The sequence below is a fragment of the Aethalodelphis obliquidens genome, unplaced genomic scaffold (genome assembly GCF_003676395.1).
Source record: "Aethalodelphis obliquidens isolate GAN/ISIS:26980383/991018 unplaced genomic scaffold, ASM367639v1 scaffold40, whole genome shotgun sequence".
Taxonomy (NCBI): domain Eukaryota; kingdom Metazoa; phylum Chordata; class Mammalia; order Artiodactyla; family Delphinidae; genus Aethalodelphis; species Aethalodelphis obliquidens.
In genome coordinates, this window is record NW_020837984.1 from 17875096 (window position 1) to 17893438 (window position 18343).

At 40.5% G+C, this 18343-nt stretch overlaps 1 protein-coding gene across 12 annotated transcripts in view; it reads left to right on the forward strand.

Annotated features, from left to right (window-relative positions):
* The first annotated feature begins 2353 nt into the window (after nt 1–2353).
* ALMS1 (ALMS1 centrosome and basal body associated protein) overlaps nt 2354–18343 on the forward strand; it is a 230018-nt gene continuing 214028 nt past the window's right edge. For 10 of the 12 annotated variants that reach the window (XM_027132039.1, XM_027132047.1, XM_027132037.1 and 7 more), the window contains exon 1: nt 2359–2658. In XM_027132039.1, the coding sequence (XP_026987840.1) occupies nt 2374–2658 (285 nt within the window). In that variant the 5' untranslated portion in view covers nt 2359–2373. Of the gene's footprint in view, nt 2659–18343 lie in introns of all 12 variants that reach the window. The other 2 variants (XR_003438292.1, XR_003438291.1) reach the window with 1 other exon arrangement.

Here is an 18343-nt window from a genome sequence, read left to right on the forward strand (position 1 = left end):
GAACCAGAAGAGACCTATAGATGAAAATCTACATTATGAACTGTTTAAAAGTGCAGCTACTGAATTTTGTCAATAGTCAGTTTAATTAAGAGCAGTAGTTATGGTTTGAGAAAAATACACCACGAGGCTTCTTTTTCTTAAGCAGCAGAAGAGCACAGGAGTCAAACGTAACAGGATGAAGATAAGGGAGATCATACTGAGAAATCATTTTGTTAGTTGTTAAAGTACAATAATAGGCAAGATTAGTGGTAGGGTAAAGGATGCTGAAGAATCAGAAAGTTAATCTTTTTCTGTTGTCATGGGTCAAGCTGTCCATTTCTATAATCAGCAGCTTCTGGAGAATTCCCAAGGATCTTCAGTCTTCCAAAGGAATGGACGTCCAGTAGTCAGGCAAAAATGATGCATGTATTTTTAGCTGGGAAACGTGAACCCAAGATCAATGCCTTGGAATTTTACTGCTGAGTCAGTTGTTAGCAGTGCCTAATAAGGTCTTTTCCATCGAGGTTCATGGGAAGTTTTCTTCTGATGTTTTTTTCAGAAAGATCAAATCTCCAGCTTTGAGGTCATGCAAAGTTTGCTTAGGTGGGTGCTTTGGAAATGCAGCTCCTACCTATTGTTCATAAAGCAGTAGTTATTGTGTGGGCTCCCTGCAGTAATTAGTCATATCAGCTTGCATCAAGGTAGAATCTAGTACTGGAAGTAATTCCCAAATACATGAGGCAGCCTATTATTAACTCAGAAGGAGATATGTATATCCTAGAATGGTTCATGTTATTGCTATCAAGGTAAACAGAAGTTCTTTGGGTCTTGGAAGTCTGAGGGTTTCTGAGAGCTTTGATAATTAGTTTTATAATTCCATTAGTTCCCTTTATTTTTCCTGACATTTGTAGATGATAAGGACAGTGGAGTTTCTAAGTAAATGGTAAAGCTTTACAGAATTACTTAATGATAGTGTCAGTGAAATGTGTGACCCTGTTACTGGAGAGGTACATTGGAATTTCTCAAGTCAGAAATATAAAACCAAGCAATTTTTTCCCCACCATTACAGCCATAGCTCTCCAGCAGGGAACATCTTCAATCTACCATAAAAAGAATTGTATTTGTATGTACTCAGTTCATTTCGAGGTGTTCAAAGGAGCACTGAGGCTTTGGGCTCCAGTCCATATTCTAGCTTTATAGTTTTGCCAGGATTGAGTCATTGGCAGATAGGACCTACATCCTTGGCAATACCCCTAATTTATGCCACCAATGTTGGTTGCCAATTTATCTCTGCTTTTGTGGGTAATACCGTGAAGAATTTTTTGCTGGACTCCACTTTAATTGTGGCTATCTCCTTAGATAATAGCAAAGGATCTCAAGATTCTTTAATTTGCCATTCATTTCATAGGGCTTCTTAAGTGATAAGGAAATCTTTGTTTTTAAAGCATTTTGAAATCATTGACTAACCCCCAAATGTAGGTACTATCAGTATAAATATTTGCTCTTTTGTCCTTTTTTAGCTGATAGGTCTGGGCAAGGGCAACTACTGGACTTACAGAAGGCCTGGGATGGCATTGCCAGCCCCTTACGAGGTAAGAGACATTGGGCAAGTTATTTTTCTGAGGCTTAGATTCTTCAAATACAAAATGGTAATAATACTTGTCTCACAGAACTGTAAGCATTTAATGTTACTGTACAATAATCAACAAATAATACCTACCACTAAGTCCTTCATATTGGTTATCTCCCTTAACTATCACAACCATCCTATGCGAGGGCCTATTACCTCATTTCATAGAGGCTTAGTCTCACTGCTGTTAAGTGGCCATGTTTGGATTCAGTCCCATCTTTCTGATACCAGAGCCCTGTTCTTACTTAACCCTCTACTGCCTCTGACACTTTTCCACTGTTAGGTTCAAGTGCCCATGATACAGCCTGTCATACATTAGGCACTCAACCTTTAAAAATTTATAATTTTTAGGTTTGATTATTTTGGGTTTGTCCGAGGGTCTGATCGTCCCTCTGTGCAGGGGCAAAATTCAATTTTGGCCCGGCCCAGCGGAGGACTGAATTCTCCCCTCTTCCGACAGAAGCCCAGTCCGGGTTCATTGTGAGCTTACAGTACTGTGAGCAAGATCCCATCGCGTGACAGGGGCGAGGCGTCGGCGTCGCCTGTCAGCAGCTCCGCCCCTCTGAACTTCCCGCTGTCTCCGCTGGGCACCCTTAGCAACAAGAGCGCGCACTCCCTGCCCCGACCAGTCCGCGCGGCGCCGGCGCGAGGCGTCGGCGGTCTCCGCGCCTGCGCGCGGCCACAACCGCCAGTAGGCTCTCTTCCCCTCCTTTCCCTCCCCCCTCCCCCTCCTCCTCTTCAGCTTCCTGGAGCTAGACGCCAATATGGAGCTAGAGGACATACCGTGGCCAGGAGAGCTCGAAGAGGAGGAGGAGGCGGCGGAGAACTTGGACGAGTACGACGTGGTGATGGCGGAGGAGATGGAGGAAGAGGAGGGGCGGAAGCCGGACGCGGATTTTAACTACGAGAGCCAGCGTCGGGAGAGTACGGACGACGAGGAGGATGAGGAGGCCAAGGCCTGGCTGCAGGCGCACCCCGGCCGGACTTTGCCTCAGCCGTCGCTCCCGAGGCACCGCTGCTCGGAGGGCGAGCTGACTAGCCTGGGGAAGGTGAGCCGGGTCGGGGAGGGGTATGGGCCGTGGTCGGGCAGGGTGGATCCTGAGCGCTTTGCCTGCTCTCCCTTGCGGGCTTCCTCTTGCTCTCTGACTGTCATGGTGCCTGACGAATAGTACGCGTGCTTTTAAAGGCTTGTAGGGCCATTTCGTCTCCTAGGCCCCGACTCTTGCCCAGGCTTCTGGCCGACTACTCGAAGTCTCCTGTTCTTTCAAGGCAAAGATCTCTCTTGTTACCTCCCCACCCTCCCTCTCTCCCCTGGGCTTTTAAAATTACTCCGGATGTTCAGAGGAGCCAATATGGTGGTTAAGAAACGCTCTGGGGAGGAGGTGGGCTTTATACCCTGAGGGAGGGGAAAAGGGCGTTGTAGGAGTGGAGACAGTGGTTGCCCAGGGACTATCTTGTTGGGGAGACAATTAGGAGATTAGTTTGCCTGAAGAGCGGGACTGCCCTTGAGGGAGCAGAGTGGATTCTGTGCACCCTTTGAGTAGTTAGTCTCTAGAGGCTTCTTGCCAACTGTGCTTCTCTGACCTCTCGTTTGTAGCAATAAAGGGGTCCCCAGCCGGTAGGAGGGGCTTAGAAACGCAGGAGGCTTAAGTTGCAGCTCCCAACTGTCTGGAAAACTAGAAAGAGCTGATTTTATGGTTGCCTCCTGAAGATCATTTTGAAAATAACTGCATTTAATTGATTCCTTTTCAGGGACAAAGGAAAGGTTTGCTATACGATTCAGATATCTAGTCATCAGACATTTATGAAATTTCTATTCTGTGAAAGGTACCTTGTGGTACCTTTCAAAAAGAAACCTAAGGTTTATTGTCTAGGACTGCTCCTTAGACAAGATGTCAACTGTGCAGAGTAAAACAACAAGGTACAACAATTGAAAAGACAGAAGAAAGACTATATAGGCCTGTGCCGTTCAATACAGTAGTCATAGCAGCGTGTGGCTCCTTACATCTTAATTTGTTAAAATTAAATAAAATTAAAAATTCAGTGCTTCTGTACGAACAATGCTCAGTAGTCACACTTGACTAGTGGCTATGTAATTGGACAGTGCAGATATAGAATAATTTCATCACTACAGAAAGTTCTGCTGGACATTGATGCTGTAGACTGTTGATCATTAAAGAGTAATAGTTGTTGTTTTGCCTGGTAAATGTTCCAATTGGTGCTGAGTTCACTGAACATATATCATTGAGCATTCTTCATGGGCCACACATTGTGCTGGGTGCTGTGGAACCTTGGTGAACCCAAACATTTGTTGTCTCTGCTTTTCTAGCGTACGCAGTCTAAAGAGGGAGGCAGACAAAATTCAGTTGGGTCACAAAAATAAAAGTAAAATTGATATGTGCTAACATGCTTTGAAAACATTCAATAAGGGAATCTCATCTTGCCAGTGAAGCTGGGGAAAGCTTCTCTAAGCTTCTCTGAGGAAACTATGACAAGCTGAGATCTGAAGACAGGTTACAGTCAACTAGGTGAAGTGAAAAGGAAGGAGCTTTGCAGCTGAGGGAAAGGCACATAGAAAGGTACTGTCGGTAAGAGAGAGTGTGGCATTGTCAAGGAACCAAAAGCCAATATGGGTTGAGCAGAGACTTCAAGGCTTTGTGTGCTGTGCAAGGGATTTGGAAGCTTTATCCTGGGAAGTCATTGAAAATGTTTTAAACAAAGGGGTATAGGATAAGATTTGTGTTTCAGAAAGATCACTTTGTAGCACAGTAGAGAACAGCTTTGACAGCAGGGTGGGGTGGGGAGCTGCAATAATAAGTCAGGGATGCTAATTAGGAGGTCATTGCAGTATTGCCAGGCAAATGATGATGATGGTATTTTGGAATAAGGAAGTGTTGGTGGATATAGTAAAACGTAGACTGATTCAAGAGATATTTAAGAGGTAAAGTAATCACACTGATACACTAATTTTACATTATTTTTACACTAATAGTGGATTAGATGTGGAACACTAGGGCAAGAAGGTGTCAGGTTATTGGATAAATGGTTGAAATATGGCCAGGTTTATGGTAGGGGTGGTGGCCATGGGGTGGGGTGATGGGATGGTTGGGATGGGTGTTAAGATTATGGGTTTGGTTTTAGAGATCAGAGGAGGGGTCTGGGCTGGACATGTCAAGTTGTAAGTTATTTACATATGGACCATAATTAAAGCCACACTTGTGGATGAGGTCTCCTAACTTTAATTTTGTTCTATGACTTCTTGTTTGAATAACTATTAATGTATAAATTTAATATTCCGAGAAGATTTTAATTAAACCACTTTACCGCTTATTACAGCCAGTGTGAAAAAATTATTATCCTGTCTAACAGTGATCTATCTATGTGTAATAGAAGATATTGCTTCTTAGAGCCCAGAGTGCTTTTTCCATAGAGGTGTTTTGTTTCTGTTTTTGAGAGAAATCAGATATTGTCCTATTTACCTTGGAGGGTATATGAAGGTGTGGGTGATGTGCTGTATTAAAGGTAGTTCTAAGATGATATAAAGAGTATTAAAATATTTTTTTGTTCACTAACATATTAAGATTTACTGGTGTAAGTTGGAAAATGTTTAAAGGAGAAACTTTAATATATTTCTTGCTAGAAATTTATTATAACATTTCTTTTTTTTTTTTTTTTTGCCTCTCCTGTTGCGGAGCACAGGCTCCAGACGCGCAGGCTCAGCGGCCATGGCTCACGGGCCCAGCCGCTCCGCGGCGTGTGGGATCTTCCCAGACCGGGGCACGAACCCGTGTCCCTTACATCGGCAGGCGGACTCTCAACTACTGCGCTACCAGGGAAGCCCCTATAACATTTCTTTTAAATTAATTTATTTTTGGCTGTGTTGGGTCTTCGTTGCTGTACGTGGTCTTTCTCTAGTTGCGGTGAGCGGGGGCGGAGCACAGGCTCCGAACGCGCAGGCCCAGCGGCCATGGCCAACGGTCCCAGCTGCTCCGCGGCACGCGGGATCCTTCCGGACCCAGGCACGAACTCGCGCCCCCCGCAGCGGCAGGCGGACTCCCAACCACTGCGCCACCAGGGAAGCCCACGGTAGCTTCTCTTTTTGCGGAGCACAGGCTCTAGGCGTGCAGGCTCAGTAGTTGCGGCACGTGGGCTTAGTTGCTCTGCGGCATGTGGGATCTTCCAGGGCCAAGGCTGGAACCCGTGTGCCTTGTATTGGCAGGCAGATTCTTAACCACTGCACCACCAGGGAAGCCCTGAACTATAAAATTTTTGAAGATGAGTTTGTTGTGTAGTATTTAATTCAGTGTATTCAAAGGAAGACACCAAATGATAGGAAACATTAATTTCATTCAGTGTAGTCTCAAGTTAAATGACAAAATTGTAATATTTGATTCACTCTCATGTATCTCTCTTAGTAGGCAATTAGGATGTTCTAGTGGTGATCTGTAAGGTGTTGATTAAGTTTGCAAGTCCTATTAATGAAACTGAGCTAAGGCGTGGAACTGTTTTAAGTTCAATGCAAAATATGACCCGCCTTACAACCAAGTTTTTTTGAGTTCAGGGAAGTGAGCCCTTGCTGTATTGGTCTTATGCTGGTCCTGCAGACCATTCAACATGGACCATTTCAAACACCTCTACTTGTAATTCCTAAACCTAAATTTCTGAACTGTGCTAGGGAAAATAATTCAATTCTGTGGATTGGTATCATAGAAATTCTTGGTCTTCAACTTTTTTTTTCTTTTAGTTTTATTGTTTATTTACTTTTCTTCCAGTTTTATTGAATATAATTGACATAAAGCACTGTATTAGTTTAAGATATACAGCATAATGATTTGACTTACATACATCATGAAATGGTTATCACAGTAAGTCATCTCATATAGCTAGAAAATTAAAGAAATAGAAAAAAAATTTTTTTCTGGTGTTGAGAACTCTTAGGATTTACTCTTAACAATTTTCGTATATAACATACAGCAGTGTTAATTATATTTATCATGTTGTGCATTGCATCCCTAGTACTTATTTATCTTATAACTGGAAGTTTGTACCTTTTGACCACTTGGACTCCAACTTTTTTTTTTTTTTTTTTGGCTGCATTAGGTCTTCATTGCTGTGTGCGAGCTTTCTCTAGTTGTGGCGAGTGGGGGCTACTCTTCATTGCAGTGAGAGGGCTTCTCATTGCGGTGGCTTCTCTTGTGGTGGAGCACTGGGTTCTAGGCATGCGTGCTTCAGTAGTTGCAGCACACGGGCTCAGTGGTTGTGGCACGCAGGCCCTAGAGTGCATGGGCTTCAGTAGTTGCAGCATGTAGGCTCAGTAGTTGTGGTGCATGAGTTTAGTTGCTCCATGGTATGTGGGATCTTCCTGGACCAGGGATCGAACCCGCGTCCCCTGCATTGGCAGGCAGATTCTTAACCACTGCACCACCAGGGAAGTCTGGTCTCCAACTTTTAAATGGGTCATCAACAGTGCTTGGAAATCTTTTTATGTTTCCTCCTTCAGCTTCTGCTTTTTCACTTTTTTTTTTTTTTTGCGGTACGCGGGCCTCTCACTGTTGTGGCCTCTCCTGTTGCGGAGCACAGGCTCTGGACGCGCAGGCTCAGCGGCCATGGCTCACGGGCCTAGCCGCTCCGCGGCATGTGGGATCTTCCCAGACCAGGGCATGAACCCGTGTCCCCTGCATCGGCAGGCGGACTCTCAACCACTGCGCCACCAGGGAAGCCCTGCTTTTTCACTCTTTTCCTCTAGATTTCACCCAATGTTCAGCATTCTCCTATCAACAGGTTACCATTTCATAGAAGGAGAGAACACAGGCCTGAACCCCTACACCTTCCTGCTCCCCATCTCCAAATTTATCTACACTGTACAATTCTTAATCTTTTTTGACCTGTTAATACAGATTTTATTCTTAGTATTAATCCTTTCTTGTGCTCATAGGATAAAAACTATCAGTTATTGCGTATTTTTCTCTTAAGGAAGTGCTGGATTTTATTTGTAGATATTTGATAAATGATAATGGTTTAAGTTTTTTTAAAAATGTTTTCTTGACCTTTCTTTGTCAAATTTGGAATCAGAATTATGCCGTTTTTCTGCAAGGTACTGGGAAGATTTTTATTTTTCTGTGTCTTGGAACAGTTTAAATAATGTAAAATTTTCTTGCATGTTTGAAAAATAATCACTTGTGAAACTACTGTGCCTCTGGATTCCTTTCAGGGTTATAATCTGTATATACTCTCTCACTTTTCTTGGGTTAATTTTGTAATTTATGATTTTTCTAGAAAATCATTTCAGCAAGGGTTTCTGGTTAATTATAGTATTCTTTATTTTTTTCTACTGCATCTGTGGTTATTTCCATTTCTCATTCCAGATTTTATATGATTATGTTTTATTCTTCTCTTGATCTGACTAGCTATGGATTTGTCTTGTTAATTGTTTTCATCCAAGGAAACAGCTCTTAGATTTAAGTTTAATTCTATTGCTTTTCATCATTTAATTCATTAATTTCAGTTCTCATCTTTTACTATTTCCTTAGATATATTTTATTTAATTTTACTTAATGTGCTGAATACTTACCTGGCTTATTTAAAAACATTTTTAACAGTTTTGTTGAGATATAATTCAAATACCATACAATTTACCCTGAATTTTAATGCACAATTCAGTGGTTTCAGTAAATTAATAGATATGTGCAGCCATCACCACAATTTTAGAACAATTTTTTCATTACCTCAAAAAGAAACTCTGTATACTTTAGCTATCACCCCTCTAGCTTCCATTCCGCTAAGCAACCATTAATCTACTTTCTCTCTCTTTAGATTTGCCTATTCTGGGCCTTTAATATAAATGGAATCATATAACATGTAGTGCATGCCACACAGCTTTCAGGATCTTAGTTCCCCCAGCAGTGATTGAACCCAGGGCCTTGGCAATGAGAGCACCGAGTCCTAACCACTGGATCACCAGCGAATTCCAATATGTGGTCTTATGACTGGACTCTTTCACTTAGCATAATGTTTTTAGGAAACATCCATGTATATAACATCAATTTTTCATTCTTTTTTATGACTTAATAATATTCCATTGTATGGATATACTACATTTTTTTATCCATTCATCAATTGATGGACATTTGGGTTGTTTTCTGCCTGTTGTCTATCTCAAAATGTTTGAAAATTCTCTTCGTGATTTCTTTTTTTGACCCATTGGTTATTTAGGAGTCTGTTGCTTGATTTCCACGTATTTGTTAATTTCCTCAATTTCCTTCTGTTATTGATTTCTAATTTCATTCCATTTTGGTTGGAGAATATACTTTCCATGATTTCAGTTATTTAAAAAATTTGAGACTTATGTGTATAATTGAGTCACTGTGCTGTACAGCAGAAATTAACACAACATTGTAAATCACTTATACTTCAATAAAATAAAATTAAAAAAAAAATTTGAGGCTTGTTTTATGGCCTAACATATGGTCTGTTCTGGAGTTGTTCCATGTATGCTGAGGTGTATTCTGCTACCCTAGGCTGGAGTGTTCTATAATATCCATAGACGTAGTTTGTTTATAGAGTATTCACATCTTATATTTCCTTGTTGGTCTTGTCACAGGTAGCTATCATTTTTTTTTCATTTTAATTAATAGACTTTTTTGGGAGCAGATTTATGTTTAGCAGAAAGTACAGAATTCTCATGTACCTCTTTTTCCTCCCCTGTTTTCTCTATTATTAGCATCTTGTATTAGGGTGGCACATTTGTTACAATCGGTAAGCTGATATTGATACATTATTAATTGAAGTGCATGTTTTTATCAGAGTCCACTTTTTGTACATTCTGTGGGTTTTGACAAATGTATAATGACATATATCCACTATTACAGTATCACACAGAACAGTTTCACTGCCTAAAAAAATCCGTGTGCTCTACCTGTTTATCCCTCCCTTTCTTCCTCTGAAACCCTGGCAGCTGCTGATATTTTTACTGTATCCACAGTTTTGCTTTTTCCAGAAAGTCATGTAGTCAGAATCATACAGTATGTAGCCTTTTTATTTTTTATTATTTATTTATTTAAAAAATAAATTTATTTATTTTTGACTGTGTTGGGTCTTTGTTGCTGCGCGTGGGCTTTTTCTCTGCTTGCGGTGAGTGGGGGCTACTCTTTGTTGTGGTGTGCGAGCTTCTCATTGAGGTGGCTTCTCTTATTGCGGAGCATGGGCTCTAGGTGCATGGGCTTCAGTAATTGTGCACGCAGGCTCAGTAGTTGTAGCTCGCAGGCTGTAGAGTGCAGGCTCAGTAGTTGTGGCACACAGGCTTAGTTGCTCTGAGGCATGTGGGATCTTCCCAGACCAGGGCTTAAACCTGTGTCCCTGCATTGGCAGGCAGATTCTTAACCACTGTGCTACCAGGGAAGTCCCTATGTAGCCTTTTTAGAATGGCTTCCTTCACTTAGCAATATGCATTTAAGTTTCCTCCCATGTGTTTTCATGGTTTGGTAGCTCATTTCTTTTTTTCCAACTTGATTTCTTTTTCTTTTTTTAAAAATTGCAGTAAAATATATATAACATAAAAGTTACCATTTTAACCTTTTAAAAAAATTATTTATTTTGGCTGTGCTGCGTGGCTTGCAGGATCTGAATTCCTCGACCAGGGGTTGAAGCCATGGCCCCAGCAGTGAAAGCACTGAGTCCTAACCACTGGACCACCAGGGAATTTCTCCATTTTAGCCATTTTTATGTGGCATTAAGTACATTCACACTGTTTTGTAATCTTCACTACCATCCATCTCCAAAACGTCTTCATCTTTACAAACTGAAACTCGAATATGTCTGCCTTATCTGATTCTGGTTCTGATGCTTGCTTTGTGTCTTCAAACTAGTTTTATGTCTTGTATGTCTTGTAATTTTTTTTGTTGAAAGCCAGGCATGTACTGAATGAATATGATATGAAAGGAACTGAAGTAAATAGACCTTTAATGTGAAGTTTTATAAGTTTATCTGGTTAGAGGTGATTTTGTGTTTATTGTTTGCTATAGCTGTAGGTGTCAAAGGCTAAAATTTCCTCTGGTGACCTTGTTTTTGTTCCCCCTGTTGTCTTTGGATTTCTCTAAGGACTTCTTTTTTTTTATTTTTAAATATGGAATTTTAAAATAAATTTATTTTTATTTATTTATTTTTGGCTGTGTTGGGTCTTTGTTGCTGTGCACGGCCTTTCTCTAGTTGCGGCGAGTGGGGGCTACTCTTTGTTGCGCTGCGCAGGCTTCTTGTTGGGATGGCTCCAGGTGCGTGGGCTTCATTAGTTGTGGCACACGGACTCAGTAGTTGCAACTTGTGGACTCCAGAGCGCAGGCTCAGTAGTTGTGGTGCATGGGCTTTGTTGCTCTGCGGCATGTGGGATCTTCCTGGATCAGGGCTTGAACCCGTGTCTCCTGTGTTGGCAGGCGGATTCTTAACCATTGTGCCACCAGGGAAGTCCCTCAGAGGACTTCTTAAGTAAGGTATGAGTTGTGCTGTTCTTTCATTCATATACCATCATTATCAGGAGCCCTGTTGATGTAGTGGTAAGGTGTGGGTGGAGGGTAAGTGTTCTATAGTCCTATTATTAGGACTTTCCCTGGGCTGTGATCTTCACTAGGGTTTCTCATTGTTTTCCCCTTAGGTGAGACAGGAAAGCTAGAAGGGGGCTGGAGTTGGGTATTTCCCTTCCCCTGCATCACTTAGTCTCTGGTAAAACCCCAGGCTCTGGTAAAATAGTTTCTTTTGAGGGCAGGTCTTGTTAAGAACAGAATACTCTAGGCTTGTTTCAAAATGGCTGCTTTTGCCCTCCCCCTGCCAGAGCGAGAGGAGATTTTTCTCTGATCTTAACTGTGGAACCTGGTACAGTTCCTGGAGGTAAAACTCATAAAGTGTGGGAGCCCCTCTAAGATTGTTTCCCAGGAGCTTTTAAATCTCAGGGTTGTCTACCCTGAGCCTCTAGCAATTTGTCAATTACAGTTTAGGCTTGCCTACCCTAGTACAGGTCCCCATGGTGGTGTCTGCTCTGGGATTCTGTTCCATTAAGTTGTGATTCTCTGTATCCGTTTGTCTCTCTAATTTGGGAGACTGTAGTTTGCCCTTCATTTCAGTTCCCTGGTGGATGTAAGAAGAGTTGTTGATTTTCAACTTGTTCAGCTTTTTCTCTTTTTGTGGGGATGGGAGTGATGATTTCCTAACTCCTTGCATTGCTGGACCAGAGGTTTTTTTGTTTTGGTTGTTTTTCAATAGACTATGTTGTTGTTGTTTGTTTTTTTTGCTGCACCCCACAGCTTGTGGGATCTTAGTTCCCCAACCAGGGACTGAACCCGTGCCTTTGGCAGTGAAAGCACGGAATCCTAACCACTAGACCACCCTGGGGAATTCCCTCAACAGACTATTTTTTAGAGCAGTTTTAGGTTCAAAGAAAAATTGATCAGATGGTACAGAGATTTCCCATCCACCTCCTGCCCCCACACATGCACAGCCTCCTCCACTGTCAATATCCCACATCAGAGTGGAGTGTGTCTGTTACAATGAATCTACATTGACATCCAAAACCAGAGTTTACATTAGGGCTCACTTTTGGTATTGTACATTCTATGGTTTTTGACGAACGTATAATGGCATGTATCCACCATTATGGTACAGTATAGTTTCTCCATGTCTTTTCATGACTTGGTAGCTCATTTCTTTTCTCTTTTTTTTTTTTGCGGTACGCGGGCCTCTCACTGTTGTGGCCTCTCCCGTTGCGGAGCACAGGCTCTGGATGCGCAGGCTCAGCAGCCATGGCTCATGGGCCCAGCCGCTCCGTGGCATGTGGGATCTTCCCGGACTGGGGCACGAACCCGTGTCCCCTGCATCGGCAGGCGGACTCTTAACCACTGCGCCACCAGGGAAGCCCAGCTCATTTCTTTTTAGTGCTGAATAATATTATGTTGTCTAGTTTATCTTATCCATTCACCTACTAAAGGATATTTTAGTTGCTTTCAAGTTTTGGCAGTTATGAGTAAAGCTGCTCTAAACATCCATGTGCAGGTTTTTGTGTAGACATATCTTTTCAGTCCATTTGGGTCAGTACCAAGGAGTTTGATTACTAGATTGTATGCTAATAACATGTTTAGTTTTATAAGAAACTGCCAAATTGTCTTACAAAGTGACTGTACCATTTTGCTTTCCCACCATCATTCAGCAGTGAATGAGAGTTCCTGTTGTTCCATATCCTTGGCAGCATTTGTTGTCAGTGTTTTGGATTTTGGCTATTCTAATAGGTAGGTAGTAGTGTCTCATTGTTTTACTTTACAGTTCCCTAATGATAAATGATACTCAGCATCTTTTCATATGCTTATTCCAGTTGTATATCTTCTTTGGTGGTCTGTTGCCCATTTTCTAACCAAGTTGTTTGTTTTCATATTGTTGAGTTTTAAGAGTTCTTTGTATATTTTGGTTAACAGTCCTTATCAGATATGTCTGTTAGAAATATCTCCCAGTCTGTGGCTCGTCTTCTCATTCTCTTAACATTATCTTCCACAGAACAAAGGTTTTTAATTTTGATGAGTGCAGCTTATCAGTTATTTCAGGGATTGTGCCTTTCGTGTTGTACCTAAAAAGTGATCACCATAGCCAAGGTGATCTAGGTTTTCTCCTATATTATCTTCTAGGTGTTTTATAGTTTTTATAGTTTTGCATTCTGCATTTACATCTATGATCCATTTTGAGTTAAGTTTTGTGAAAGGGGTAAGATCTGTGTCTAGATTCACTTTTTGCACGTGGATGTCCAGTTATTCCAGCATAATTTGTTGAAAAGACTGTCTTTGCTCCATTACGTTGCCTTGGTTCCTTTGTCAATTATCAGTTTTCTTTATGTGGGTCTATTTCTGGACTCTGTTGTGTTACAGTGATCTGTTTGTCTAGTCTTTCACCAATACCACACTCTTGATTGCTGTAGCTTTATAGTAAGTCTTTAAGTCAAGTAGTATCAGTCCTCCCACTTTGGCTTCTTCAATTTTGTGCTGGCTATGCTGGGTATTTTGACTCTTCATATAAACTTTAGAACCAGTTTGTCAATGTCCACAAAATAATTTTCTTGGATTTTGATTGGAATTGTATTGAATCTATACAACAGGTTGGGAGGAACTGACGTTGACAGTATTGAGTCTTTCTAACCATGAAAAAGGACTATTCATCCATTTAATTAGTTCCTTTTTGATTTCTTTTGCTGGAGTTTTATAGTTTCCCTCATGTAGATCTTGTATATATTTGGTTAGATTTATACCTAAGTATTTAATTTTTGGGGTGCTAATGTAAATGGTATTGTGGTGTTTTTTTTGTTTTTTGAGGGTTTTTTTGGCCATGCCATGTGGCATGTGGGATCTTAGTTTCCTGACCAGGGATCAAACCTGCACCCCCTGCAGCAGAAGTGTGGAGTCTTAACCACTGGACCGCCAGGAAAGCCCCAATGGTATTGTGTTTTTAATTTCAAATTCCAGTTGTTCATTGCTGGTATATAGGAGAGCCATTGACATTTGCTCTGTTGTTTTTTTTTTAATGTTCAAGAATCATCCACAGAATCTCCATCCATCCACTGCTTTTGGAACCTGGAGTATTGAGGTCTAATTATTGTTGGATTGTCTCTTTTTTCCTTCAGTTCTGTTAGTTTTTTTTTTTTTTAATAACCTTATTTATTTATTTATTTTTGGCTGTGTTGGGTGTTCGTTGCTGCGTGCGTGCTTTTTCCCTAGTTGTGGGAGTGGGGGCTGCTCTTTGCTGCGGTGCCTGGGCTTCTCATTGCAGTGGCCTCTCCCTTTGCGGAACATGGGCTCTGGGCACACTGGCTTCAGCAGTTGCAGCACATGGGCTCAGTAGCTGTGGCTTATGGGCTCTAGAACGCAGGCTCAGTAGTTGTGGTGCACGGATTTAGTTGCTCTGCAGCATGTGGGATCTTACCGGAGCAGAGCTCGAACCCATGTCCCCTGAATTGGCAGGTGGATTCTTAATCACTGCACCACCAGGGCAGTTCCCAGTTCTGTTAGTTTTTATTTAAGGTGTTTTGGAGCTCTGATGCTAGGTGCATATATATTTTTAATTATTAGGTAGTCTTGGTGGATTGACCCTTTTATCATTCTGAAATGTCCCTTAGGCACTTCCCTTAGTATTTCTTGTAAAAGAAATAAAGAAATTTTCTGTTTTGGTTTATGTGGGGATTTTTTTGAAAAAAAAAATTTTTTTTTAAATTTTATGTGGTAAAATACACATAACATCTTAACCACATTAACCATTTTAAAGTGTACCGTTCAATAATGTTAAATATGTTAACATTGTTGTGCAATGTCCTGAACTCTTAAACTGAAGCTCTGCACCTGTAAACAACCAACTCCGCATTCCCTCTCACCCCAGCCCCTAGTAACAACCATTCTACTTTGTGTTTCTGTGAATTTGATTAATCTGGATACCTCATTTAAGAGGAATCATACACTATTGGTCTTTTGTGACTGGCTTATTTCACTTAGCTTAATGTCCTCAAGGTTCATGCACATTGTAACATGTGACAGATTAACTTCCTTTTAAGGCTGAATAATATTCTCTTGTACTTTTTTTTTTTTTAACATCTTTATTGGAGTATAATTGCTTTAAAATGGTGTGTTAGTTTCTGCTTTACAACAGAGTGAGTCAGATATACATACACATATGTTGCCATATCTCTTCCCTCTTGCGTCTCCCTCCGTCCCTCCCTCCCACCCTCCCTATCCCACCCCTCTAGGTGGTCACAAACCACCTAGCTGATCTCCCTGTGCCATGCGGCTGCTTCCCACTAGCTATGCACCCTACGTTTGATAGTGTATATATGTCCATGCCACTCTCTCACTTCGTCACAGCTTGCCCTTGCCCCTCCCCATATCCTCAAGTCCATGCTCTAGTAGGTCTGTGTCTTTATTCCCATCCTACCCCTAGGCTCTTCATGACATTTTATTTTCTTACATTCCATATATATGTGTTAGCATACGGTATTTGTCTTTCTTTTTCTAACTTACTTCACTCTGTATGACAGACTTTTGGTCCATCCACCTCACTACAAATAACTCAATTTCGTTTCTTTTTATGGCTGAGTAATATTCCATTGTATATATATGCCACATCTTCTTTATCCATTCATCTGTTGATGGACACTTAGGTTGCTTCCATGTCCTGGCTATTGTAAATAGAGCTGCAATGAACATTTTGGTACATAACTCTTTTTGAATTATGGTTTTCTCAGGGTATATGCCCAGTAGTGAGATTGCTGGGTCGTATGGTTGTCCTATTTGTAGTTGTTTTTTTTTCTTTTTGTGGTATGCGGGCAAAAGCTTTTAAGTTTTATTAGGTTCCATTTGTTTATTTTTGTTTTTATTTCCATTTCTCTAGGAAGTGGGTCAAAAAGGATCTTTCTGTGATTTATGTCATAGAGTGTTCTGCCTATGTTTTCCTCTAAGAGTTTGATAGTGTCTAGCCTTACATTTAGGTCTTTAATCCATTTTGAGTTCATTTTTGTGTATGGTGTTAGGGAGTGTTCTAATTTCATACTTTTACATGTACCTGTCCAGTTTTCCCAGCACCACTTATTGAAGAGGCTGTCTTTTCTCCTTTATCAAAGAGAAGGTGATCATATGTGTGTGGGTTTATCTCTGAACTTTCTATCCTGTTCCATTGATCTATATTTCTATTTTTGTGCCAGTACCATACTGTCTTGATTACTGTAGCTTTGTAGTATAGTCTGAAGTCAGGGAGCCTGATTCCTGCAGCTCCATTTTTCTTTCTCAAGATTGCTTTGGCTATTCGGGGTCTTCTGTGTTTCCATACAAATTGTGAAATTTGTTGTTCTAGTTCTGTAAAAAATGCCTGTGGTACTTTGATAGGGATTGCATTGAATCTGTAGATTGCTTTGGGTAGTAGAGTCATTTTCACAATGTTGATTCTTCCAATCCAAGAACATGGTATATCTTTCCATCTATTTGTATCATCTTTAATTTCTTTCATCAGTGTCTTATAAATTTCTGCATACAGGTTTTTTGTCTCCTTAGGTAGGTTTATTCCTAGATATTTTATTCTTTTTGTTGCAATAGTAAATGGGAGTGTTTTCTTAATTTCACTTTCAGATTTTTCATCACGAGTGTATAAGAATGCCAGAGATTTCTGTGCATTAACTTTTTATCCCGCTACTTTACCAAATTCATTGATTAGCTCTAGTAGTTTTCTAGTAGCATCTTTAGGATTCTCTATGAATAGTATCATGTCATCTGCAAACAGTGACAGCTTTACTTCTTCTTTTCTGACTTGGATTCCTTTTATTTCTTTTTCTTCTCTGATTGCTGTGGCTAGAACTTCCAAAGCTATGTTGAATAAGAGTGGTGAGAGTGGGTAACCTTGTATTTTTCCTGATTTTAGTGGAAATGTTTCAGTTTTTCACCATTGAGGACAATGTTGGCTGTGGGTTTGTCATATATGGCCTTCATTATGTTGAGGAAAGTTCCCTCTATGCCTACTTTCTGCAGGGTTTTTATCATAAATGGGTGTTGAATTTTGTCAAAAGCTTTTTCTGCATCTATTGAGATGATCATATCGTTTTTCTCCTTCAGTTTGTTAACATGGTGTATCACGTTGATTGATTTGCATATATTGAAGAATCCTTGCGTTCCTGGAATAAACCCCACATGATCACGGTGTATGATCCTTTTAATGTGCTGTTGGATTCTGTTTGCTAGTATTTTGTTGAGGATTTTTGCATCTATTTTCATCAATGATATTGGCCTATAGTTTCCTTTCTTTGTGACATCTTTGTCTGGTTTTGGTATCAGGGTGATGGTGGCCACATAGAATGAGTTTGGGAGTGTTCCTCCCTCTGCTATATTTTGGAAGAGTTTGAGAAGGATAGGTGTTAGCTCTTCTCCAAATGTTTGATAGAATTCGCCTGTGAAGCCGTCTGGTCCTGGGCTTTTGTTTGTTGGAAGATTTTTAATCACAGTTTCAATTTCATTACTTGTGATTGGTCTGTTCATATTTTCTATTTCTTCCGGGCTCAGTCTCGGCAGGTTGTGCATTTCTAAGAATTTGTCCATTTCTTCCAGGTTGTCCATTTTATTGGCATAGAGCTGCTTGTAGTAATCTCTCATGATCTTTTGTATTTCTGCAGTGTCAGTTGTTGTTTCTCCTTTTTCATTTCTAATTCTATTGATTTGAGTCTTCTCCCTTTTTTTCTTGAAGAGTCTTCCTAATGCTTTATCAATTTTGTTTATCTTCTCAAAGAACCAGCTTTTAGTTTTATTGATCTTTGCTATTGTTTCCTTCATTTCTTTTTCATTTATTTCTGATCTGATCTTTATGATTTCTTTCCTTCTGCTAAATTGGGGTTTGTTTGTTCTTCTTTCTCTAATTGCTTTAGGTGCAAGGTTAGGTTGTTTATTTGGAATGTTTCCTGTTTTTAAGGTAGGATTGTATAGACTTCCCTCTTAGAACTGCTTTTGCTGCATCCCATAGGCTTTGAGTCGTCGGGTCTCCATTGTCATTTGTTTCTAGGTATTTTTTGATTTCCTCTTTGATTTCTTCAGTGGTCACTTTGTTATTAAGTAGTGTATTGTTTAGCTCCATGTGTTTGTATTTTTTACAGATCTTTTCCTGTAATTGATATCTAGTCTCCTAGTGTTGTAGTTGGAAAAGATACTTGATACGATTTCAATTTTCTGAAATTTACCAAGGCTAGATTAT